At 42.7% G+C, this 25,357-nt stretch overlaps 1 protein-coding gene across 1 annotated transcript; it reads left to right on the top strand.

Moving 5' to 3' along the window:
- LOC105044077 (uncharacterized) lies at window positions 1–24,810 on the top strand. The gene is made up of 7 exons (XM_010921873.4): window positions 1–374; window positions 477–525; window positions 645–696; window positions 3,709–3,860; window positions 3,994–4,107; window positions 23,866–24,016; window positions 24,253–24,810. The coding sequence occupies exons 1-7, from the start codon at window positions 64–66 to the stop codon at window positions 24,267–24,269; spliced, it is 846 nt and encodes a 281-aa protein (XP_010920175.1). The 5' UTR covers window positions 1–63; the 3' UTR covers window positions 24,270–24,810.
- The last annotated feature ends 547 nt before the right edge of the window (window positions 24,811–25,357 follow it).

Raw genomic sequence — 25,357 nt, forward strand, 5'->3', positions numbered from 1 at the left:
CATACCCTGATCCAATAAGATCGACCCCTCTCTTCGTCCGCAGCGTTGCCCGGAGGGAAAACCATGGCTCAAGCGGCAGCATTGGCGGCCGCGCCCTTAAGGAACTCTCTTCACCCCTGGCTCTCTTCCTTACTCTTCACCCAAAAACCCTACCCTCTCTCCTTCTTCTCCTCCTCCTCCTCCTCCTCCTCCCCTGGCTCCGGCGGCCTGAGGCCCCTCGGCCCTTTGGTGCCCGGGGACGATGACACCGATTCTGACGCCCCCCCGGCCGACAAGAAGAGCCGGAACGAGCTCAAGAGGGAGGCCCGCCGCGCCGTCAGGTGGGGAATGGAGCTCTCCACCTTCTCTCCCCCTCAGATCAAACGCGTCCTCAGGTATCTTCTTTGGACTTCTTGGTTTCCCGAACGCTAATCGCTAGTGAAAGTATTCTGACAGATTGTTTTATTTCCGGACTGTTGCTGTTGTTGGGATTGTAGGGTTGCTTCCCTCGACCGCGAGGTCTTCGACGCTGTTATGCTTGTAAAGGTGCTGCTCTATTGCATTGTTTTCCTTTTCTTTTTCCATTTGTTTTGGGTTTGGATTGACGAAAGTTTTCTGTGTTTTTCGCTTCTTAACCTGAGAATTGATTGATTGTTCGTTGGCAGAGATTGGGCCCAGACGTCCGAGAAGGGAAAAGGAGACAGTTTAACTACATTGGTATGTTTAGTTTACTTGAATCTCTCCATGTTTTTGATGCAAGGCATTTGACTGTTTTAGTGTTTTTGAAGTGATTACCCTGTCATTATTGCCCAATTGATGACAAATTGATGATATACGGGCTATTGGTATTTTGTAAATGTCAATATTGCACCTGGAAATTATATCTTCCGACATACATCAGCCAAAATGTTGACGCCTGAGACAGATTTTGGAGTGCCCTAATAAAGGACAAAAGCTCTTTCGAAAAAATTGTTTAGGATGTGCATTGCATCGTTCCAACTTCCAAGTAATCTGTGTTTCACTCAGCAATACTCAACTGAGTTAATGCATGAAGAATACGTATTTTCACAGCTATATATGACTGTTAATATTTTCCTTCGTGCAAAAGCTTTCTCACTTCCAAACCCGAAATAACCCTATACATAAAATAACTCAAGAAACAATACCTGCAACTTAAAGGAGAGAGATCCCCACCTTGATATAAAATAACCAATGCATCCTGCTGCCACAATTCTTCATCTTAAGATATGCCCTATCTGCATTTTATTGGAATTTAATTTTTCTTCCATGTAAGTATGTTGAGAGTTCCACTCCTTGGAAAACTGGCATGTCCCCAACTCTAGCAAGTCTTTTTTTTTTTTCCAGATAAAAGTCAACTTCTATGCAAGAGTCTGGTTATGTTGAAGGTTAGTGGAGATCATGCCTTCATGGGAACCTATGGCCACTTTTCCTCTTCGAACTGATGTTATTTCCAGTTCTTTTCTGCTGGGTCCTTAAGAAAATCACAGTCGAGGCACATTCATGGAGCCTACCTCGTTCTTTTTTGGACGTACGGATGACTTTTTTTGGTTAATTTTATTAAAGTCCCCCCCCAATACTTGTGTCATTTGATAGATGCATTCTCACTTTTAGCTGCTTCACTTCTATTTTTCTCCCTTGGAGCAAGAAGTAAACCAATCAGGGTGTACTTAAAGTTGCTAAGTGGGGACTATATCAAGATGACAAATTCTAAAACCCTATATGTCCAAGGATCAAAATGGGTAGATGCATAGTAATCTACTTGCCCTGATGAATATAATCAGAGATTTTGCCATCGATTCTCGCAAATTCATCCATCTGTTGTCAACTATTTTGATCAACTAGGATCCCCTGAGCTGGCAATTGATCCAACCAAAACTCAGTATCAGACTTATCACCAATTTGGTAAAGCATGAGAGGATTGTAGATCTCAATTTCGGTATGCTTCTGCAATTAACATAATGGAAATCCTAGGTTTAATATTCCCAAAATTGCTAGTTAGAGTTTTTGTTACTTGCACTTAACCTAGCAAATCTAGAATGCAAAATTTAAATTAATTTCATTTATGCAGCATTCTTCCAATCCACAAGCTTTCTCAGTCCAAGACCACCTTCAAAGATCTATTAATAAATTTCCAGCTAACAATATGGAAGTTATCCCTCCAGAGAAATTTCTGCATCTCTTCCTAATGACTTTTAAAATTCTTCAAGCAATGGTCCTGGCAACAGACAGATAATCTTGGAAGAATGAGCTAATGGATATGAGCAATCTATATCTCCCAGGTAAAGAGAGTAATTTAAATTTCCATGAATCCTATTACCTTTTACCCTGTCTTAGAGTGCCACAAACAGAATAACTTACCTTCTGCATAAGAGGGAGGCTCAATACTTGAAGGAAATCGACCTAAAGTAAACTACAAATACCAGATTTATTGGAACAACATTGCTGAAATATATCCTGCTTTTCTCTTTGCTCAATAAAAAGACCATTAAAGAAATAAGGTAGCGACAAGATCATCTAAATAAGACAGGAGATGTCACCTTTGCAGAAGATTACCAAATTATGAACAAAAATAAGGTGAGTTGCAGGGATATTATCATGAAACTTGTAAGCTAAATTTGGCCTTTGGAAATGGCCAGAGCAGGAAGACAAGAAAGATACACTGTGACAGTAATGAAAAGATGAGGTGAGAGGATCATATATTCATCTTTCGTTACACTTGTGTGACCATAGTGAGCCATTGACAGGAATAGGGAATGAAGGAGCATCTGCATATTCCTTAATCCACAACTTATCCAAATCTCATTGAATCCCAGATTTTTAAACATCCTGAATGAAGAAGTTCCTATTTGTGCTGTAAAATACCTTCCAAAAAATCAACTTTAATACAATTTTTTTTGGCCCCTTTATTTTTCAGAAAACCATTGGTCATCTATTGGAAGGAGGATATATTTGACCCAGAACCTTTCCTTGATAAAAGCATGTCAGTTCAAAGATATCAGATCTTGCATGATAACTTGAAGTCTGTCTGCAAGAAATAGGTATCAAATCTGCAAGAGAACAAGTGATCATCAGAATGAAGGGAACAAAATTATGAATTACCTCATTAAACAATTTTTTAGAAGTGAAGAAACAAGAAATAGTAGTGCAGATATTATCTTTAATCAAATGCCATCCTTTTGAAGGAAAATGTTAGCAAAACAATCAGGCCCTGGTGATCGATAAGGGTTAGATTTCATAATAACTTGCTGTAGTTCATGGAAAACTTTGAGATGAATAATTGACACCTTTTGATCCAAAGAGACTACTATAGAATTGCATTGTCTCTTTTTTAACATTGATATCCTCAGATCTAGTTCCAGTACCTTTTCAACTGAATAGTTTTGTGAGAAAAATTTGAATTTGTGTCACCTGATGTGAGCCACTGGTTCCATAATTCTGCCATATGTCACTCTACCATATCAAGAATTGATTCTTTACTCAAATTACTTTTCCTAAATTTAGTTTTGGGCGGTTTCTAAAGCCAATATTTCAGATCGTGTCTACATTTCTTTTTCGTTTCTTAATTCTTGCTTGTGTGGCTCATTTACTGGATGGTCTAATTCAAAGACCATACAACATGTGCATGTCTGCGGGTGTACACTTTTTTTTTTTTTTTTTGCTATTTTGTAAATTAATTCGTTTTGATGGATTTTTTACAATTTATGTTAGGAAGACTGTTGCGGAAAGCACAACCTGATTTGATGGATGCTCTAATTCAGGCTTCTAAAGATGGTGACAATAGTAGGCTGCTTGCTTTATCTGGTCAAGAAACATGGTCTATTGAAGATGATGAAGAGGAAGAAGAAACCACATATGAGGAGGTAAACTATACTACATATGCCCTAACTGAGTGTCGATTTTGCCCTCTTCAGTTGCTTTGATCTCTTGTAACATGATATTAATTCACATTCATCTCGATGCTGATGCCACACTCATGATTGGAATTTCTTCTAGGAGAGTGAGAACCATATAGAAATTGCAGCTAGATGGTTTGATGGCCTTGTTTACAAAGATCCATCAATTACAAATGAAGTCTACTCAGTTGAAAATGTTGAATTTGATCGTCAGGTATTATTGCTTTTCTAAATTTTGACGTTAATATATATCACTTGAGCATGACAGAAAAGTCTAACATTGGCATCATGAAGTTCTTCTATGATGACCAATGCCTCAAAAGAAAAAAAAAATAGCATGTTACTTGAACCAAAAATGCATATTTCATATTATTTCTTGCTTTCTTACATTACTGCTGAGGCATGTTTTATGTAAGATTGAGATGCATTTTTGCCACTTCATGTGATATGCGTACTTGTTTGTAAGTCTTTAAATTGATTTCACTTGTTTGTAAATCCAAAGCTTTTGCTGAGGCTTGATTTTTTAAGTTTTAGATGCATATTTGTTACTTCATGTGAAATCACTTGTTTGTGTGCCCAAATGTATATTTGTTTGTAATTGGGAAAAATTGTTTCGTTTTATTTTTTTTAAATATTCACTAACATCTCCTTAGAATCTAAGAGCTCCTACAGTTGACTTATTTATTCCCAGCAAATACTTGAACAGGATTAGTCAAGCTTCCTTGCATCTATGAGCATGAGCAGTCATAACAATTTATGCATAAGGACAAAAATCATGACTCATTTAATAAAGGTTATATGTATTGATAGTAAAGTTTGAAGTTGGCATTTGATGCACAATTTTGGCCTTATTGCACGCCTTTGTAATAGTGGCAATATTTTTCAAGGTAGCTCTTTGTTTCTTGTCAAAGATAGAACTTGGATTCACGAAAGATTTTCATATTAGACATGATGATTTTATTGGTTCTCCTATAGGCTTGACTATTATTTGGCACCCCATTTTCTGATCAGCCTATAACTTCAAATTTTTACTGGACATTGGAGGCATTGTCAGCATTCCATGCCAGGAGAATAAAAAGAAAGGAAGGTGGTCCAATGACCACATAGCTGAATGGCAAACTAAGCTGTCCTCATAATTTTAAATTTATTCTTCCTTAACAAAAATATGAAGACACAGAGAGAGAGAGAGAGAGAGAGAGAGAGAGAGAGAGAGAGAGAGAGAGCATGCACAACAAATTCTGTCTCAAAACCAAGGTTTGTCATACTAGTTAGTATTGTGCTACACCGGGCATCCCATACTGTACTAATACCAAATTGGTAAGCTGTCTTATACCGTACCAACCTCGGTATGTCTCGCCATCTTGTATTGTACCGCATACCGATGCTATAATTTGAAGGTACGAGCATGAGGTCCGATACTGAGATGGTGAACTTTACTCAAAATTGTGATAGAACATCTAAATCATGATAAAATATTGTGGAAGAAAAATTCAAAACTCAAGTCAAGAAGTATAAGACAAAAACTAGAATCACCTCTAGAGTTGATTGGAACTAATGCTAGTCAGTTGAATTTTTCTCCATGACAATACCTTAATCATAATTAACATGCCTAATTCCATCTATACGGATCCAACTTTTTGGATCAAAGTTTGTCCATCATAGCATAGACTATTTTATGATGGTCTCAAAATCGAACATCAGTTCTCTCTTTGTTGCCATCTAGCTACTTGCTTGGGCAATTTTGGTCAAGAATGGGGCCCTTTGTAATAATTAGAAGGCCAGTTGGTGGAAGGACTTATATTGCTGGTCATGTAGTTTAAGATCATGCTTCTGGAAAGCAGTCTGTCCTTTATGGTTTCATCAAACTTGTATAGTGTCTGCAAGAAGTAGGAAGATGTGATTAGAGAGCTCACATTTAGGGCTAGTTGCTTTACTGGTTAGATAGTTAGGCTCATGTACCTAAAAGGAAACCTTTATATTAAAATTCTAACTCAATGTTTCACTATATCATTATTCAAATTCCATATTTGTATTTGTTGGGTATAAAATACCCCCCAGCCGAAGTTCGTGTCAGGAGTGATCCTCCCGGGATTCTACCAGCGTCCGACCTTCGACGACATCTTCCCGAACCTCTCCGGTGGCCGAGCCTTCGCAACGTTCCCAAGTCCTGCCGACGGATAAATCCCCACCAGTGTCAACCGGATTCTCCACGACGGACGGACTCCATCCAAATTTCTACGGTGGTCGACCACCTTCTAGACTTCGTCCGAGCTCCTACGGGAGCCGGACTTCTTCCCCGAACCCCGACTGCAGGTAGACTTCGTCCGAGCTCCTACGGGAGCCGGACTTCTTCTCCGAACCCCGACTGCAGGTAGACTTCGTCCGAGCTCCTACGGGAGCCGGATTTCTTCCCCGAACTCCGACTGCAGGTAGACTTCGTCCGAGCTCCTACGGGAGCCGAACTTCAGCCCCAAGCTCCTATCGCAGGTGGGCCTCATTCGAATTCTGGCAAGGGCCGGACTCCGGACCCCCACCGCAAGCGGTCTACTCCGAACTTCTACCACAAGCGGTCTGCTCCGAGCTACCACTACAAGCGGTCTGTTCCGAATTTCTACTACGAGCGGTCCACGTCGGATTTCTACTGTAAGCCTCCACCTGAGCTTCTATTGTGAGCGAATTCTTTCCGAACTTCTATTGCAGGCATGCTTCGGCCGAGCTTCCTCGACAAATGATCCCCATCCGGACTTCTACGGAGATCGGACTCCGACCGAACTTCTGTAGCGGACAGGTTCCGGACGAACTCCTGCGACACACGGACTCCAGCAGCCGGACCCCTCCAGCGGATGAACCTCTCCAGCGCCATCCGACATCCACTGCCGGTCGACTTTTTGCCGAATTCTGCGTGAAATCGAACTTCATCTACGGAAAGCCTCTGACCGAGCTCCTACAGTAAATGACCCTCACCTGCAGTACTAGCGCCCAAGACACCCAACGGTGGAGGGCTCGCCAGCAACATCCGAGCTCCTCTCAGATGGAGAGCTATCTTTCTCTGTCGGACACCTCAACCGAGCTTCGGCCGACAGACCTGGACTCCCTGGCAGGCCACAGTAATGGCCACGACTCTGCTCCACTTCCTGTGACGGATTTCGTGCGGCTCCACCACTCTTTGGCAAGTCGCGACAACAGACACTACTCCACTCCCCGCGACAAGCTCCACGTGGCTCTGAACAGCCCCTGACGCCACTACTCTCCGCAATAAATTTCTTATGGCCTTGAACGGCCCACTACCAGGCGGTTACAAACGTCGCTATCAGTCTGTTGCACCCTCCGTCTATAAAAAGGGGACCCCAGATACGTTATTCTCTAAGCTCTAATCTCTATCTCAAAATTTTGCAAAAATTTTCGTTCGAGCACTCCATTCTTGTTGAGGCAGAGAACTGACTTGAGCATCGGAGGGTCTTGTCGGAGCACCCCCAACTCCGGTTTAGACTTTCTTTGCAGGTCCCGACGGCGACCGCGACTCCCTCGACTCCAGCTTCTCTGACGCCGGTGGATTTTTGCACCAACAGGATTGGCGCTAGAGGAAGGGTTGTGTCTTCGCAGTACCCTTGTTCTTAAAGGAGCGCTCAACGGGATCACCTCCGGTCATCTTCTCCGACACCTCCTCCAGCTTCCTGCCTGATCTCCACCTGGTGCCTCCCTGGAGGGCAACCGCCAGACGGTCAACGGCCTCTGCGGCCAGATCTCAGCAAGCTCTGCAAGCCCCGGCCTCATCTCCGGTTTCCCAGGTTCCTCTTCCTCCGACGACAGCAGTCGGCATGGAGCAGCCCGATAATCGGTCTCCGATCGGTTTCACCAACACCATCTCAGGAGAATCCCGATAGGGAACAACCGGTGTATTGGCTAGACCTCTCAAGCGACAAAAGATTGAGGAATCCATAACCTTTACTGAGGAAGATGCTCGGGGAGTTCAATTCCCTCATAACGATGCGGTTGTAGTTTCTTTAAATATAGCCAATTACGATGTGCGCTGTATTCTTATCGACAATGGAAGTTCGGCCGACATTTTGTTCTACGATGCCTTCTCAAAAATATCCATCCTTGACGGTCGTTTGGAGTCGATTAGCTCTCCTCTAGTAGGGTTTACCGGCGATGCTATCTCGGTGGAGGGGGTAATAACTTTGACTGTAGTTGCGGATCGATATCCAAGACAATCCAGGGCTTTGGTGGATTTCCTGGTGGTGAAGGCGCCGTCAGCCTACAACGCAATCCTCGGCCGACCTGGCCTCAACGCCCTCCGGGCCGTGGTGTCGACCTACCATATGAAATTGAAATTCCCTATTAACCAGGGGGTCGGAGAAGTCAAGGGAGATCAAGCCCTGGCTAGACACTGCTACAACATAGCCTTGCAAAGAAGTGACCAATCTGATCTCTGTCCGGTTGATGGATTGGACGCCCGCGACGACCTCGCTGAGGAAAAGGGCGGGCCAATGGAAGATCTGGTTTCGATCCCCTTGAATGATGGGAGTACAGAGCATGTGGTGAAGATCGGCTCCAATCTGGGGGAAGAGGTACGGACGCAGCTCGTTGATTTCCTACAAAAGAATATGGATGTTTTCGCTTGGGTTCCAGCGGACATGCCGGGGATTGACGCAGAGGTCATGGAACATCGTCTGGCCGTTGATCCAAAGCATCGGCCGACGAAAGAAAAAATCCGAGGTCATGCACCGAAAAGGCAAAAAGCGATAGCCGAGGAAGTGGATAAACTCCTGAAGACCGGATTCATTAGAGAAGTCAATTATCCTGACTGGATTTCCAACGTTGTCCTAGTCAAAAAGGCAAACGGCAAGTGGAGGATGTGTATAGACTTCAAAAAGTTGAATAAAGCCTGCCTAAATGACCACTATCCTCTGCCCAGAATTGATCAACTGGTGGATGCAACCTCGAGCCATGAGCTTCTCACCTTTATGGATGCATTCTTCGGCTATAATCAAATCAGGATGGCACCAGAAGACGAAGAAAAGACTGCCTTCATTACTAACCATGGTCTTTACTGTTACAGGGTCATGCCTTTCGGCCTAAAAAATGCAGGTGCGATCTATCAGCGGTTGGTGAACAAAATCTTCAAGGAGCAGATCGGCCGCAACATGGAGGTCTATGTGGACGACATGCTCGTGAAAAGCAAATCTTCGACGAACCACGTCGCCGACCTCGAGGAGACCTTCGGCACCCTCCGGAAATATAAGATGAAGCTGAACCCGACTAAGTGTGCTTTCGGAGTGACCTCGGGGAAGTTCCTGGGCTTCATGGTATCAGGGCGCGGGATTGAAGCCAATCCAGAGAAGATTCGCGCCATCCAGGAGATGGCCGTCTCGAAGTCAATAAAAGAGGTTCAGCGCCTTACAGGGAGGGTGGCAGTCCTGAATCGCTTCGTTGCGAGGTCGGTCGAACGATACTTATCCTTCTTCCAAACCCTCAAGTGGCCGAAGAACTTCTGTTGGACCACTGAGTGTCAACAGGCGTTCGAAGAACTAAGGAACTACCTCGGCTCACCTCCGCTTTTGGCGAAGCCCGAGCTCGGGGAGGAGTTGTTCTTGTACCTGGCGGTCTTCCCTATGGCCTTCGCAGCAGTTCTTGTCAAGGAAGAAGCAAAAATTCAACGGTCAATCTACTACATCAGTCGCGCGTTGAGAGACACCGAAACCATGTATACTAAATTAGAGAAACTAACTTACGCCCTGTTGATTGCAGCCCGGAGGCTCCGACCTTACTTTCAAGGACACACCGTAACGTTGCTCACCGACCAGCCGATTAAGGCGATTCTGCACCGGGCGGATGCTTCCGGGAGGATAGCGAAATGGGCGATCGAGCTCACAGAATTCGACATCAACTATCAACCTAGGCCGACAGTAAAAGCCCAGATATTGGCAGACTTTATAGTAGAATGCACTATCTCGGAGGAGGCCGAACCTGAACAAGGTGAAATTGACGGCTTGAAGTCCTGACTGAACTCCTCTGAAGAAGAAACAGACCCTCCTGATTGCTTTTGGGCCCTCTATGTGGACGGATCCTCCAACATGTCGGGCGCAGGCGCTGGCCTGATCTTGATCAGTCTGGAGGGAATCGTCGCGGAGTACGCACTGCGCTTCGAGTTTCCTGCAACGAACAATGGAGCGGAATACGAAGCTCTGATCGCAGGATTGAGGATCGCCAAAGAATTAGGAGTAGATCGGCTCCAAATTTACAGCGACTCCCAATTGGTAGTGGGACAAGTCAACGGAAACTACGAAACACGCGAGGACAGCATGGCTAAATATCTTGAAAAGGTAAAGGAGCTCGTCCCCGCCTTTAGTAGCTTCAACATCAGGCAAATTTCAAGAATGGAAAATACCAGGGCCGATCTCTCCAAGTTGGCTACGCTGGCTCCGGTTGAATTGCCTAAGGAAGTTCTCTTTGAAGTTCTGAAGTGCTCAAGTACGGAAGAATCGCGGTCCGTGATGAAAATTGGCCACGAACCCAGTTGGATCGACCCACTGGTGGCATATCTCAGAGATGGGGTTCTCCCTCATGATGCAAAAGAAGCTCGGAAGCTCAGAAATCAAGCCTCCCGATACATCTTTTATGAGGACAAGTTGTACAAGAGGTCATACTCTTTGCCCCTTTTAAAATATCTCCGGCCTTCGGAAGCTGACTACGCCTTATGGGAGGTGCATGAAGGAATCTGCGGAAGCCATCTGGGGGCTAGATCCTTATCCCACAAGTTGCTCCGTCAAGGGTATTACTGACCGACAATGTATCGTGACTCCATTGAATATGTCAAAAAGTGTGACCGATGTCAGAGATATGCCAACATCCAGAGACAGCCCGCCTCCGAGCTTACACCCTTGGGCGCCCCGTGGCCATTTGCGCAATGGGGAATGGATATCCTTGGACCTTTTCCCGTGGCGTCGGGGCAGAGGAAGTTCCTCTTGGTAGCAATTGACTTTCACCAAGTGGGTTGAAGCCGAACCACTGGCGAAAATCACAGAAGCTAAAGTGCAAGACTTCGTCTGGAAGTCAATCGTTTGCAGGTTCGGCCTGCTGAGAACCCTAATTACTGATAATGGCCGACAGTTTGCGGGAGCGAGATTCGCCGAATTTTGCGAGGACCTAAACATCTCCCACAATTTCACATCGGTAGCCCATCCTCAGGCCAACGGCGAAGCCGAAGTGACCAACAGAACTCTGCTGCAAGGAATCAAGACAAGGCTCGAAAGAGCGAAGGAAACTTGGGCAGACGAACTTTATCATGTGTTGTGGGCGTACCGAACTACCCAAAGATTGCCCACGGGGGAGACCCCCTTCGCTCTAGCCTTCGGAACGGAGACTGTTATCCCAATTGAGCTCAAACTTCCATCAGCACGAGTCGTGGCATTCAATGAGCATCACAATTCGCAGGGTTTCAAAGCCAATCTCGATTTGTTAGAAGAAAAGCGGGAGGTAGCTCAAGTTCGGATGGCAGCCTACAGACAGAAAGTCGCCCGCTATTACAACTCCCGGGTCAAAAACAAAGTCTTTAGAGCAGGAGACCTAGTGCTTCGATGAGCCGCTGTCTCGCAACCTCAGGATCGAGGGAAGCTTGCCCCAAATTGGGAAGGCCCGTACGAAGTCAAGGAGGTAGTCCGGCCCGGAACTTACTACCTCAAGGAGCTCGGAGGAGCAGACCTCCCGCGATCATGGAGCTCGAAAAATTTATGAATGTATTACCGATAACTTTATTTTAAATAAAAGTTTTATATCCACATGTCTTCTCTCTTGGCACGAGCCTATATCGACAGGACAATCGAAACAAACCGTGTTGGGAACAGGAGGAGAACCTCGTCTCGACACAATCGAAGGCCCGATCCCCCTTAGATCGGATGGGGGGAGAGGCCCTGCAACGCCCATATGTGCCCCCACAGCCCTGTTAGGGACAGGAGGAGAACCTCGTCCTAACATGAGCAAAGTCGAAGGCCCGGTTGCCGTTAGACCGGACGGAGGGAGAGGCCCTGCAACGCCCATATGTGCCCCCACAGCCCTGTTAGGGACAGGAGGAGAACCTCGTCCTAACATGAGCAAACTCGAAGGCCCGGTTGCCGTTAGACCGGATGTGGGGAGAGGTCCTGCAACGTCCATATGTGCCCCCACAGCCCTGTTAGGGACAGGAGGAGAATCTCGCCCTAACATGAGCAAAGTCGAAGGCCCGGTTACCATTAGATCGGATGGGGGGAGAGGCCCTGCAACGTCCGTATGTGCCCGCACAGCCATGTTAGGGACAGGAGGAGAACCTCGCCCTAACATGAGCAAAGGCGAAGGCCCGGTTATCCTTAGATCGGATGGGGGGAGAGGTCCTGCAACGCCCATATGTGCCCCCGCAGTCCTGTTAGGAACAGAAGGAGAACCTCGTCCTAATCCGAGCTGAAACCGATTACATCAGAAATAGGGGAAGAACTCCGTCCTGACACCAACTAAGGTCTGGTCATTCAAGACCAGATAAGAAAAAGGGAATCTTCTCGGCGGCGCCTCCGCGCTCCCGCGACCCCACTAAGAGCAGAGGGAAAACCCTCACTCGAGAAAAGAAAAAAAAAGGGGGGAATATAATAGTAACAATAGCGAATAAAAGAAGTTCGGCGGGCGACAATTTGATGCAAAGTGCGGACAAGATAACAAAAATCTCCTTTTCATTCTCGATTAACGAGGTATACGTTACAAAGCTCTGAGGACCGAGGAAAGAAGAATATTACTACAAGACTTGAAAAAAATATATTAAAGACCGCTTCAAGCTTTCGATTTCTCCTTCCAGTTCCATCCTTCTCAACAGTATTTTTCAGTACGTGTGATGAACCCATCGACTCTCGCCCCCCACCTCGCTCCGCTCCATTGCCGAAACTCTAACCCTAGGGGGAAAAGGGGGGATAGAACTCAAGGGGCGGCGACAGCGACGGCAGCGGCAACGACGATCTGCATCAGGAAGAACCGAAAGTATCCCGGAGGCCGCGATAATGCCGGAGGCATGCACCACCACTGTGTGCTCCCCGACAACCACCATTCTAGGCACTTCGGCGAGGTCGGCATGTGCTACTTCCACCGCCCCCGCAACAAGTTCTACTGTTCCGCCGTCAGCGCCGACCGCCTCTGGTCCCTCGACTCTGACGACGTCAAGAAATCCGTCACAGCTTATGACGACAACTCTACCCCCTTGACCGGTGTCGCCCCGTTCAACTACTTCGAAATTCTCGAGCAGGACGCACTCACCGGCTAGTTCCGTTATTAAATCTCTGTTATTGAAGGAATTCTCCCTCGAGTCCCCTTCGAAGCTGTGGGAGCCTTCAGTGGCAGTTCGACAGCCGCTGAACTTGCAGGCCACTGTTTCCCCCCTCCTACTCTCGATCCGTAGCATCCTCTCGAGATTGACCTCCGGGGCTGAAGCCCCGACGGGAGAACTCCTCGAAAGGGCTCGGAGGACTGAAGGCTCGGCGTCGTAAGGGACGTCGACGGCGAGGGCCGCCCGGGCAACTCCTACGTCCGTGCCTGTAGCAAAAAAAAAAAGAAAGAAAGAAGAAGAGAAGGAAGTCCCGGAAGATCATGAGAGATTGCGAATAAACCCTCGGAAGCTGAACAAACAAAGCAAAAAGAGGAAGGAACAACCACGATGGCAAGAGAGGTTTCGGGACCAACCCAGATTGGCCCGACACAGGCGGGGAGCCGGCGGAGATGGCGAAGATTGGCGCGAAGAATGCTTAGGGTCGAAAAGGGCGCCGATGGGTGGCTGAACTCTCAAGCAGAAGAAAGGCATCGTCTGGACTCTCAGGCGAAATGAAGTCCCTGGAGGGAAGGAGGGGGTTTAAATAAGCGACGGGGCCTGGCACAGTCATGGCGGTGGATATCCCTAGACCAACCTCCACTACGTGTCCCACTCACCGTGGTGTAGGGCTGACTGCTGGCGGGACCATTATGGTGTGGCACTTGGGACTACGCTCCAGCGGAAAACCCCCACCAGTGTCAATCGGATTCTCCACGACGGACGGACTCCATCCAAGTTTCTACGGTGGTCGACCATCGTCTAGACTTCGTCCGAGCTCCTACGGGAGCCGGACTTCTTCCTCGAACCCCGACTGCAGGTAGACTTCGTCCGAGCTCCTACGGGAGTCGGACTTCTTCTCCGAACCCCGACTGCAGGTAGACTTTGTCCGAGCTCCTACGGGAGCCGGACTTCTTCCCTGAACTCCGACTGCAGGTAGACTTCGTCCGAGCTCCTACGGGAGCCGAACTTCAGCCCCAAGCTCCTATCGCAGGTGGGCCTCATCCGAATTCTGGCAAGGGCCGGACTCTGGGCCCCCACCGCAAGCGGTCTACTCCGAACTTCTACCACAAGTGGTCTGCTCCGAGCTACCACTACAAGCGGTCTGCTCTGAATTTCTACTACGAGCGGTCCACGTCGGATTTTTACTGTAAGCCTCCACCTGAGCTTCTATTGTGAGCGAATTTCTTTCTATTGCAGGCATGCTTCGGCCGAGCTTCCTCGACAAATGATCCCCATCCGGACTTCTACGGAGACCGGACTCCGACCGAACTTCTGTAGCGGACAGGTTCCGGACGAACTCCTGCGACACACGAACTCCAGCAGCCAGACCCCTCCAGCGGATGAACCTCTCCAGCGCCATCCGATATCCACTGTCGGTCGATCTTCTGCCGAATTCTGCGTGAAATCGAACTTCATCTACGAAAAGCCTCTGACCGAGCTCCTACAGCAAATGACCCTCGCCTGCAGTACTAGCGCCCAAGGCACCCAACGGTGGAGGGCTCGCCAGCAACATCCGAGCTCCTCTCAGATGGAGAGCTACCTCTCTCTGCTGGACATCTCAACCGAGCTTTGGCCGACAGGCCTGGACTCCCTGGCAGGCCACAGTAATGGCCACGACTCTGCTTCACTTCCTGTGACGGATTCCGTGCGGCTCCACCACTCTCTGGCAAGTTGCGACAACAAACACTACTCCACTCCCCGCGACAAGCTCCACGTGGCTCTGAACAGCCCCTGACGCCACTACTCTCCGTAACAAATTCCTTATGGCCTTGAACGGCCCACTACCAGGCGGTTACAAACGTCGCTATCAGTCTGTTGCATCCTCCGCCTATAAAAAGGGGACCCCAGATACGTTATTCTCTAAGCTCTAATCTTTATCTCAAAACTCTGCAAAAATTTTCGTTCGAGCACTTCATTCTTGTTGAGGCAGAGAACTGACTTGAGCGTCGGAGGGTCTTGCTGGAGCACCCCCAACTCCGGTTTAGACTTCCTTTGCAGGTCCCGACGGCGACCGCGACTCCAGCTTCTCCGACGTCGGCGGATTTTTGCACCAACAGTATTATTTATGAATGAGCTTACAGCAAATATGAATATTAATTGCTCTAAATAGGCCAGACCATCAAATCAAAAACCATTAGACAGGATTAAAATGGCTGTATTTAACTAGTGGTACATGGAATCCACCATAGTAAAACTAGAGTCATGTGTTATAGAGAAAACATTGATGTCTTCCTACAACCTCTTTCTAGTTTTATAGATCCCTTGCTACTAATTATCTTTGTTACCTAGACACTCATGTCTAGAACCTAGCATCGTGTTCGATCCATATTTAAATTGCATGTATATAAGACCAAGGTTTGCCATGCCGTACTGAAGCAGATGGTATGGGACGTATTGTACCGGTGCATGCGCACCAACACTTGGTTCGTCGAACTGGCTCTATACTGACACATTGACAAGTTGGCATTGGAATAGGACTGGTACCGTGACGGTGAACCTTGCATAAGGCGGTCATAATTTAACTAACTTTTTGGTTGGAATTTTAGATATTGGTAGAGAGTTGGACTGTTCCAACAAGGAGTTCCATAGACTATGATAATGTTAAAAGTGAGCGCTTTTTTTTTTTCTATAAACAGGTTGGTTATGAATTAGTTATCAAAATAACTTTGAAAATGTTATGTTTTGAAAGTCTTTAATCTAATTGGAAAGATTGAGAGGGAAACTTGCATATCTATATTTATAGCCTGTATCTTGCATTATGTCCCCTTCAAAATATGCTTTCTTGAATGTTTGCTTGTCATCATAAATTGTTCAAGCACTCACTTTCAAATAGTAATCCTCTTTATTGATGATGTGGTTCACCTGCACATCACTTATTATTATGGTGCCACTATATTCTGTTTAGGCACAAACTCCGATGCATATCTTGATAGAATATCATGGGAAATAGTGGGCAAGTTAGCAGCATTTTCTTCAATAGTACCAAGTGTAAGTTTCATTATGGTAATATCAATCAAATTACCTGTAAAAACCTCACAATTAATATGTTTGTAGCTTTAACAAAATAAATTAGGCTCAACAATTTTGAAAAATGGATCCTGAATGCATGGATTGTTAAAATTTCATGATTTCTTATCTTTATGAATCAAAGAAATTTGTGCTTCTTTATCCTCTATACCAAGCAAGAAGAAGATGAAGTGATAACAGGTACAAACAATGAGCAACAAAGTTTGATGCAAATCATATTATGTTAACATGGATCACAATACAAATGCATAAGACACACATGTTTGTGTTCACTTTGATGGTTAGAAAATTACACTTCATAATATAAGAATGTACAGACAAGCACCTTGTAGACTAAGATACAATATATGCACATTTAATTTCATTTAAGTTGGATTATGCATTAACAATTTATTGAGTAGGACTAGTAGTTGCTGAGTAATGTGGAGCTTCAGTAAAGTTCCAAATCTGTATCTTGGAGCAGTGTTTGAAATTTCAATCAAGACCGAAATCAAATCTCTCCTTATTTACTGGTTTTCAGCTTAAACTGACCAAAAGCAGCCGAAGTCCTTTCTTTCATTTGACATTTCAAACAAGGATCCCTTGTTTTTCATAATAAATATAATCCTTGACTGCTAAAATAGTCCTTGTTATGGTGCTTTACAAAGATTATTATAAATAATTAATTAAATAAAATTTTCATAATTAAATGCAACATTCCGTAACAACATGGATTGGTGGTGTGCTATCTCATTATTATCCTTATCCCTGTCAGTTTTCTCGTCTACATGATGATGGCCACCATCATTTACATGACCCACCTTGCAATGGTTTGTTGTATTGAATAGGTAATTCTAATTTATTTTATACAATTACGTACTTATTTCGTTAGTTTTTGCTTGATTGAGTGATTTTAGTATCAGTATTTTACTTAAAAGATTGGTACATTCATACCAAAGCTATCAAGCTTCAATGTAGTTTAATCTTAGGCCGAAATGATTTGAATTACATAAATTTATGATTTTAGATTCCTAAAACATAATAAAATGATATGACATATCTTGATTTTTTTTTTCTATTTTTGGATTTTTTTGAAATTTTTTGACTGAAATTCGTAACAAACTATTAGATTGCCAAAAGTGCCGAAACCAAAACTCTATTGGAGGGGTTGAAACCAAAACTGATAGTGAGTTCTAAACTTAGAGACCTTTGGTATGAGTTTCCAGCTTAGATCCTTGATATGAAGATATCGGAGTTTCAATCATTGAGTTTTGCAGCTTAGCTTCCTGATGATCTAAACTCAAGATATCATGTAAAAGATCATCGATCATTGAGTTTTGATGACCTTTTACATGAGGGGGCTTCCAAACAAAGAATGCCGTACCAGGCCGAACCATCCGGTATGGGGCGTATCGAACCGGACCGGCGGCTAGCCGATTCGGTTTGGCCATTTTCTTCGAAAAATAGTTCCGAACCACATCGAATCGGGCGGTTCGGCATGATTCGGCGCCATATCGCCCAAAATCGAGTGGTATGGACCGGTACGGTTCGACGTTGAACCGAACCGTACCGACATCCTTCACATGGGGGGAGTGGGGGGGGAGTGTGGGGTGGGGCTTGGGCTGTCTTTTAGTGACAGCCCAGGTGGGTTGTTTGAGAGACTCGAGAGCTCTCTTAGAGAACTCTCGAGCTCGCCCGAGACTCACGAGATGTCGAAAAATTAGAAAAAGAGAAAAATTCTGTCAAATTGCAGCACTAATTCGAAGAGACGTTGATTTTTGGTCGGAAGTAAGGTAATGTATTATTCTTTTGGTATATATTTTATTTTTTATGTTTTTGTTGTTAAAAAAAGATAAGAACGAAGAAGTATGAAAATAAGAGGAAATTATGTCAAAATTTTGTGATTTTGATATGATTTGATCATATGCGATAGATCTTTGGAAGATCTACATAAGACACAAATCGTTGATTTTCATTAATTATATATTTTTTAAATATTTATATATATATTTATTCATAAAAAAGTATTAAAAAAATAAATTTAAAAAAAATAAAAAATTAGAATTGCAGAATTATGTTTAGAATGATTCAAGCTACTTAAATCTAACCTCAAACTTTTTTTGAAATTTTTAAAATTAAAAAATATTTTTATAATTATTTAAATTAAAAAATATTATCAAATAAAAATATGTAAAAATAGTGTTATATTTTAGTTAATTCAAAAATATTATTTGAAGCATATAACATATTTTTTTGAATTTATAAGTTTTAAAATTATTATTGAATTTTTTTGAATTTATATATAATATTTTTTTAATAATTATTAAACTACCGTGTTTTGTTATACTTGCAGATATTTGTAAGAAAAAAAATTCAAAGCATGGCATTTGTTGACTTTAATTAATTATATATTTTTTAATATATATTTATTCATAAAATAATATTAAAAAAATAAATTAAAAAAATAAAAAATCAGAGTTTCATAATCATGTTTAGAATGATTCAAGCTACTTGAATCTAATCTTGAATTTTTTTTAAAATTTTTGAAATTAAAAAATATTTTTGTAATTATTTAAATAATAAAAAATATTATCAAATAAAAAATACATAAAATTAGTATTATATTACAGTTAATTCAAAAATATTATTTGAAGTATATAATATTTTTTTTGAATTTATGAGTTTTAAAATTATTATTAATTTTTTTTAAATTTATATATAATATTTTTTTAATAATTATTAAACTGTTGTGTTTTGTTATACTTGCAGAAATGAGTAAGAAAAAAGATTCAGAGCGTGATATTGGTTGGGATCATGGCGAGTTGCTTTCGATTCGGCATCATTGGAGATGCAAATGGTACAACACAGAGTTCAAGGAAGGAGGGGTGGCTAGGTTGAAGCAGCACATGACTGGTGGTTATGCTGATGTGTCCATGTGTTGGAAATGCCCACAGGAGGTCCGTCAATTGATGAAAAAGTAATTTGTTGATTCGAAAGCAGTGAAAGAAAGGGCAAAGCAGAAAAGGATGGAAGTGGACGTCGAGCTGCAGAGCCACCTTCTTATCACTCTAGAGAGTCAGAGGAGGCTTCTGCTTCAGATAATGAGGCACAGATTGAGACTGTCATTCAAACGAGCTTGATTGATCAGTATCGGCAGGAGGAGATGGTCAGGTATAGAGAGCGATTTGGACCATCATGCTACGAATCAAAATCTGGATCAGCGATCGATGGAGAAGAATTAGAGCTCAGGAGGACTACCTCAGTCAGAGATTTCAGTGGTAGAGGGAGCAGACAGCATATCATCTTTGTTGGGAGCTTTTGGCAGTATGAGGTCCTCCAGAGATATTCCTGTAGGAGCCACCATCCATGATTTGTATCCATATATTTTTCCAGTAAGGATTCAAAGCAGCAAAGAATTGACACTATGGTGAAAAAGAATAAGAAGGATATGTGGAAGCTATTGGATCATAGTTTTATTTCAGCGATATTCCAGCAAATGCAGTAGGCAACCTTACTATCGATCTGTCATTTCAGCCATAGAGGCTGTCGGTCAGGGTGTAGATCCGTCAGGACCTAAAGACACATATTATCAATTTTTTGATAGTAATAAAGAGGATCTGTAGAGATGGATTGCTTCTTACAAGAATAAATGGTCTAACATACGGACTGACAGTAATGTGTGATGGTTGGATCGGTCCTACTAGACGGAGTATTATTAATTTTTTGATATTATGATAAAAAAATATTTTTTCACAAATCAATTGATGCTTCAGATAAGATGCACGATGCCACATATATCCTTGATCTGAGGTGATTGATTCAGTGGGTGAGCAGTATGTCGTGCAGATCATTATAGATAATGGATCACAATATAAAGTTGTCGAAGAGTTACTGATGGAGCAGCGACCGCAGATATACTGGATCCCATGTGCTGCATATTGCATTGATCTTATATTGATGGATATTGGGAAGATTCGTAAGGTGCAGCAGGTAGTGGAGATTGTCCAAACTATTACTAGATTCATCTACAATCACACATGGGTTCTTTCATTGATGCGGACGTATATTGGGGGGAAGATCTTAAGACCGGATATCATACGATTTGCTACCAGCTACATAACACTTGATAGTCTTCTTCAGAAGAAAACAGCCTTACGTCAAATATTTGTCAGTGCCGAGTGGCAGGAGAGCAGATATGCGAGGGTCCGCACTGATGGAAGTCATGTGGAGAACTTGAGGACGAGTCAGTCATTCTGACAGCGGGCTGAGAAGATAGTGAAGGCTATTAAGCCATTATATGAGGTGTTTTGCGTCGTAGATAGTAAAAGATACATCCAGATGAGCTTTTTATATTACATGATGGAGAGGGCAAAGAAACAGATCAGTGAGAATGATCCGAAGCATGCTCAAGAATTCATTAACATCATTGAGCGCTGTTGGAACTATCAGATGGATAGAGATTTGCATCTAGTCGATAAGCACGGATTCAAGAATATTTTAAAATATTTTTTTCTTATACTTGTAAAAGTGTACTTAATCAATTATGAAATTTATTTGCAGCTTATTATTTGAATCCGAGATTTCAGTATATCATTTCTAGAATAGATATGGATAATAAACTTCTTGCTGCTCTTTGTAATGTGATATATAAGATGGTGTCCGATCTAAAAATCGCATTGTTGTGTCTGCAAGAGGTATGCTAGTTTAAAACAGATATGATTATTCAACTAAATTCAATCTGTATTCAACGATATATTTATAAATTTAATAAATATATTTTTTTATAGATGAAACAGTTTAGAGAGGGATCAGACAGCTTTGGATAGGGTTGGCAAAATATGTCCGATCCGCCAACCCGATCCATGTTCGACCCGCCATAAACAGGTTTGGATTTAGGCTAAACGGATTTGGGTTATAAATGGATCAACTTGTTTAACCCGTTTAATAAGTGGGTCAGATTTGGATTTTAGATATTTGATTCGTTTAATCCGTTTAATATTCAAGTCAGATTGAGTCAGATAATCCATTTAATCTGTTTAACTTATTTCTGATCTATTTAACTCGACTTGTTTAACCTGTTTAACCCATGTAAGATTCATTTAACTTGTTTAAAACTTGTTTAACTTGTTTCTGATCCATTTAACCCGATCTGTTTAATCTGTTTAATCCGTTTAACGTAATTTGATCTATTTAATAAACGGGTTAAACGGATCGGGTTATCTATTTAATAAATAAGTCGGATTCAGGTTTGAATTTTTGATCCGTTTAATAAACAGATCGGGTTTAGATTGATGATTTTCTGATCCGATCCGTTTATGATCTGATCCGTTTATGACCCGACCCGATCCGATTGCCACCCCTAGCTTTGGAGTTCTATCAGCTGTCGTAAGAAAAAAGCAGATGAATCTAGATAAATTACATATCAATAATGAGCAGCATAGATTGATATGTAATTTTGCTTAATAATATCATAAAATTTGATATATAATTTTGCTTTAGCAACTGAATGGTGGATTCATTTTGGAATGTCCGTAGAATATTTGAGAGGTGTGGCTGTCCGCATTTTTTCCTAGACGGTCTCTGTTAGTGGCTGTGAGCGCAATTGATTGACTTTCGCCTTTATTCACAGCAAATAGAGAAATTATTTGACACAAAAATGCCTCAATAATCTTGTATATGTTCATTATAATCTAAGATTGAGGCTAAAATGCATTCAGGAGGAGATACAACTGAAGTACACTGATCCGACACTAGATGATTATGCCGACGAGGATGACGATTCGATCATCGGATGGCTTGTAGGTTAGCAGCAGGAGCCAGAGCTTGATGAGTCGAGATCCCCTCCACGACCAGCCAATGTAGTAGTTAGGGAGATCAGGGTGGATCTAGGGCAATGGGCAGAAAGAAATATTGCACATAAGGTTCCAACTGATCAGCCACAGCTTGAGGGGACAGGAGACTTATTCATCACATGACTCGATGTCCGATACATTCTCGTAGAGGTTTGAGCGACAGATATTTAGACGAGGTCAGCAGTCAGTAAGAAGATATCCATCCTCCCAATCATAGGAAACTCAATCATAGAGGGGCACAAGGGGGGAAGAAAAGACAGTTGTACGTGCACCACTCTCGAGAGTATAGGAGCTATCTGGCTCAGATTCGGAGATCAGGGAGAGTGATGATGATACTGGTAGTAGTCATAGATCTGATGATCAGAGAGGAACTAGAGGACAGGAGATCACTGCTTATGAGACACAGCCGTGGGGTGATATTTGATTCACTAGTGAGTTCCAGTTTACACATGCCACACAAGATAGGGACTGGTGGACGAGTCGGTAGAGATCGTGGAGAGTCAATTTCATATAGACGATAGGCTCTTAGAGATCGTTCAGCACACGATGCAGCTGCAAACGATCTTGCACGTGGAGTAGGATCTATGGATGTATCTGAATCATTCTCGCATTATGGATCTTATTATCCGCAGCCACCTTATGATCCATATAGATAGGGTGTATCCGAGGCATCGTCTTCTAGTGGTTACTACCCTATGCAGCCTGGAGCATCTTACGGATTAGATTTTGCTACCGGCATTTTCGGATGGGCTTCTTCACAGCTATACCATCATCCTGAGGATATTTCTCAGAGCCAGAGTTTGAGTGAAAGATATGAGATGTTTTACAATCTAGAGATGATGTCTTATGGGATGAATATTCAGGAGTATAGTGCATCTTAGTTAGAGGGTTGGATTGATGTTCCTCCAGATTATGCTAATAATCTAGATATCTATGAGCGTCACAGACACTCGACGAGATATTAAATGCAGAGTAGATCTTGAGGTTAGTATATCATTTTTTGTGCTTTGCACTTTAAAAGTTTAGATATATTTTAATATATATTTATATTTTTTTTTTTAATTTTAAGATGATATAGTTGTAATATAATGTAAATAAATATATATTTGAAATTTTAGATCAAGAGTTTCTGTACTGCTACCAAATTCAAAAATTGAATCCAAATATGTCAATAATATGCAATATAATATAATTTTGGGGTTGTATTTATGAATTAATAACTTGGAGATCCAGAAAAAAAATAAAACAAAAAAAAATTATACCTGTACCGAATCGGTACGTCGGAGTATATCATGTATCGGTACGGCATGGTATCGGTACCGTATTGGCCGGGTACCGATACGAGCTCGGGTATCGGTACAGTGGATCTTGCTTCTGAGTGAAGCGTCAACAACATCATTAGGACTTGAGCAATGAAAGCTGTATGAATGTGCTGGTTTTTGAGGGAGGGACCATTGTTATTCGATCATTGAGTTTCGATGACCTTTTACATGAGGGGGCTTCTGAGTGAAGCATCAACAACATCATCAGGACTTGAGAAATGAAAGCTGTATGAATGTGCTGGTTTTTGAGGGAGGGACCATTGCCTTTTCCCAACTTTCTATGTTGACCTCTAGAAAAGCATGCTGCCAATCTTTGATTGAAATTCCTTTTCATCATTGTTTCTTCATGAGATATATTTATAGCTAGTCTAACAATCCTTGTAACACATTTCCAACTTTTGGAGACTTATTCGTCAATGTGAAATGTGATGGTGGGCATGGACTTATTGACTCAACAATGCTATTGCCAGGAACTGCGGAAGCTTGTTCGTAGGGTACAATCAATCGAAGGCTTGCAGGTCGACGAAAATGTGGCAGAATATGATGCTATGTTGACTGAAGCAAAGAAGCCTCTCATTCACTTCTTGCGCTCTCTAGCAAAGAGATCATTGGTTGAAGAAAGTAAGTAGTTTTAACCTTTACTCATAGTATTAAATATTATATTAAAAAAGTTTATCATTTTGAACAAGTAAAGCATCTTAGAACGCATCACAATATGTCACTTCTTTCAAGCTGTGTTGGCCATATCATTGTTCTGTTTGTTTTCTTTTTGACATCAATTATTGAAGTTTCTTCGAAGCTCTGATTGTGTTACTATTTAGTCAGATTCTCTAGCTCACGACGATGTCTCTGCGCAGATGGAAATCTGTTTTAAATTTCTCAAAAGTGGATTCTGATGAAGACAAGGCAGCCGTGGCTCCTTTCATCTGCATTATAGATGTGAAATTTCACCGACCACTCAGAGCCGGACCTTTATCTAGTTTCCAGTCAGAAATGTTGAGTTCTGAAGCTATGGCTGATTATGACCACCTGGGGCATACCTGTGGTTGGCTTGGAATCAATTCCCACCTTGAAGAGGGCTTTCTATAAAATTTCCAAGGACGGAAAGTATGTGATTCCTGATGACCTCACAATAGGAACGCTACGCCTCGTGTCATGTTTTGAAGAATGACTGGGATACACCTTGTTTTGATGATAAATCATTCATTTCCATGATTTTCGTGTGAAACAAAATAGCTTGGCCTTTTCACATTGGCAAGCCTTTAAATCCATTGTTTGCCGAAGGATCCGATCATGGGTGGTCTTTGGAACTGGGGTCAAATTCAAAATTCTTGCTTTTGGCCTAACCATATTCTTCACAGTGCGCATTGTTAAATTACTTAAATCTAGTCAATGGCTTGAGCCAGTCTTAGTTCCGAATCTATATAATTTCTTTGTGAATGATGCCTTTTTTTTTTTTAAATTTTTTGGTTAAAGACCTAGTACAGTTGTATGCCTTCTTTGTAGCTCCAGCTGTAATATATGTGAAACTGGGGTGCCAATTTCCCGGAAAGAGGTATAAAAATGCTGTTCCATGGTCAGAACAGAACAACGCATATAAAGCATAAAAATCTAGTTTTTAAGGAGTCTGGAGTGTCTCGTGATCATATGAAAGGAGTCCAAGGTGCATGATTGTTGGCTTCAGTTGTAATTTGTAAGCTATATTCGGAGCTTTCGTTTTAGTACTCCTTTGCGTGAAGCCCTATCTTCCCTTTATGGAACGAACCAAACAAAAAAAAGAAGGTGCATCTCAATTCGGTGAATGACTTACGTGGGATAATCTTTTAGTTTTGGTGCATTGGGACCATTCCTCCTTTGGGCCCCTTCAACAACACATGGGCGTGGCCGTCATGGACCCCATGTATACTGGCCCATAAGAGCCTAACATCTACATGTAGAAGCTTGGTGTTTGGTTCGTCAAGA

This window comes from Elaeis guineensis, chromosome 4 (genome assembly GCF_000442705.2).
Source record: "Elaeis guineensis isolate ETL-2024a chromosome 4, EG11, whole genome shotgun sequence".
In the NCBI taxonomy this organism is placed as follows: domain Eukaryota; kingdom Viridiplantae; phylum Streptophyta; class Magnoliopsida; order Arecales; family Arecaceae; genus Elaeis; species Elaeis guineensis.

Excerpts from the sequence above, each read along its gene's own strand:
- LOC105044077 (XM_010921873.4), top strand. The coding sequence starts at position 64 with ATGGCTCAAGCGGCAGCATTGGCGGCCGCGCCCTTAAGGAACTCTCTT. Across the intron at positions 3,861-3,993 it reads AAGAAACCACATATGAGGAG|GAGAGTGAGAACCATATAGA; the intron begins GTAAACTATACT and ends AATTTCTTCTAG. Across the intron at positions 4,108-23,865 it reads ATGTTGAATTTGATCGTCAG|GAACTGCGGAAGCTTGTTCG; the intron begins GTATTATTGCTT and ends TGCTATTGCCAG.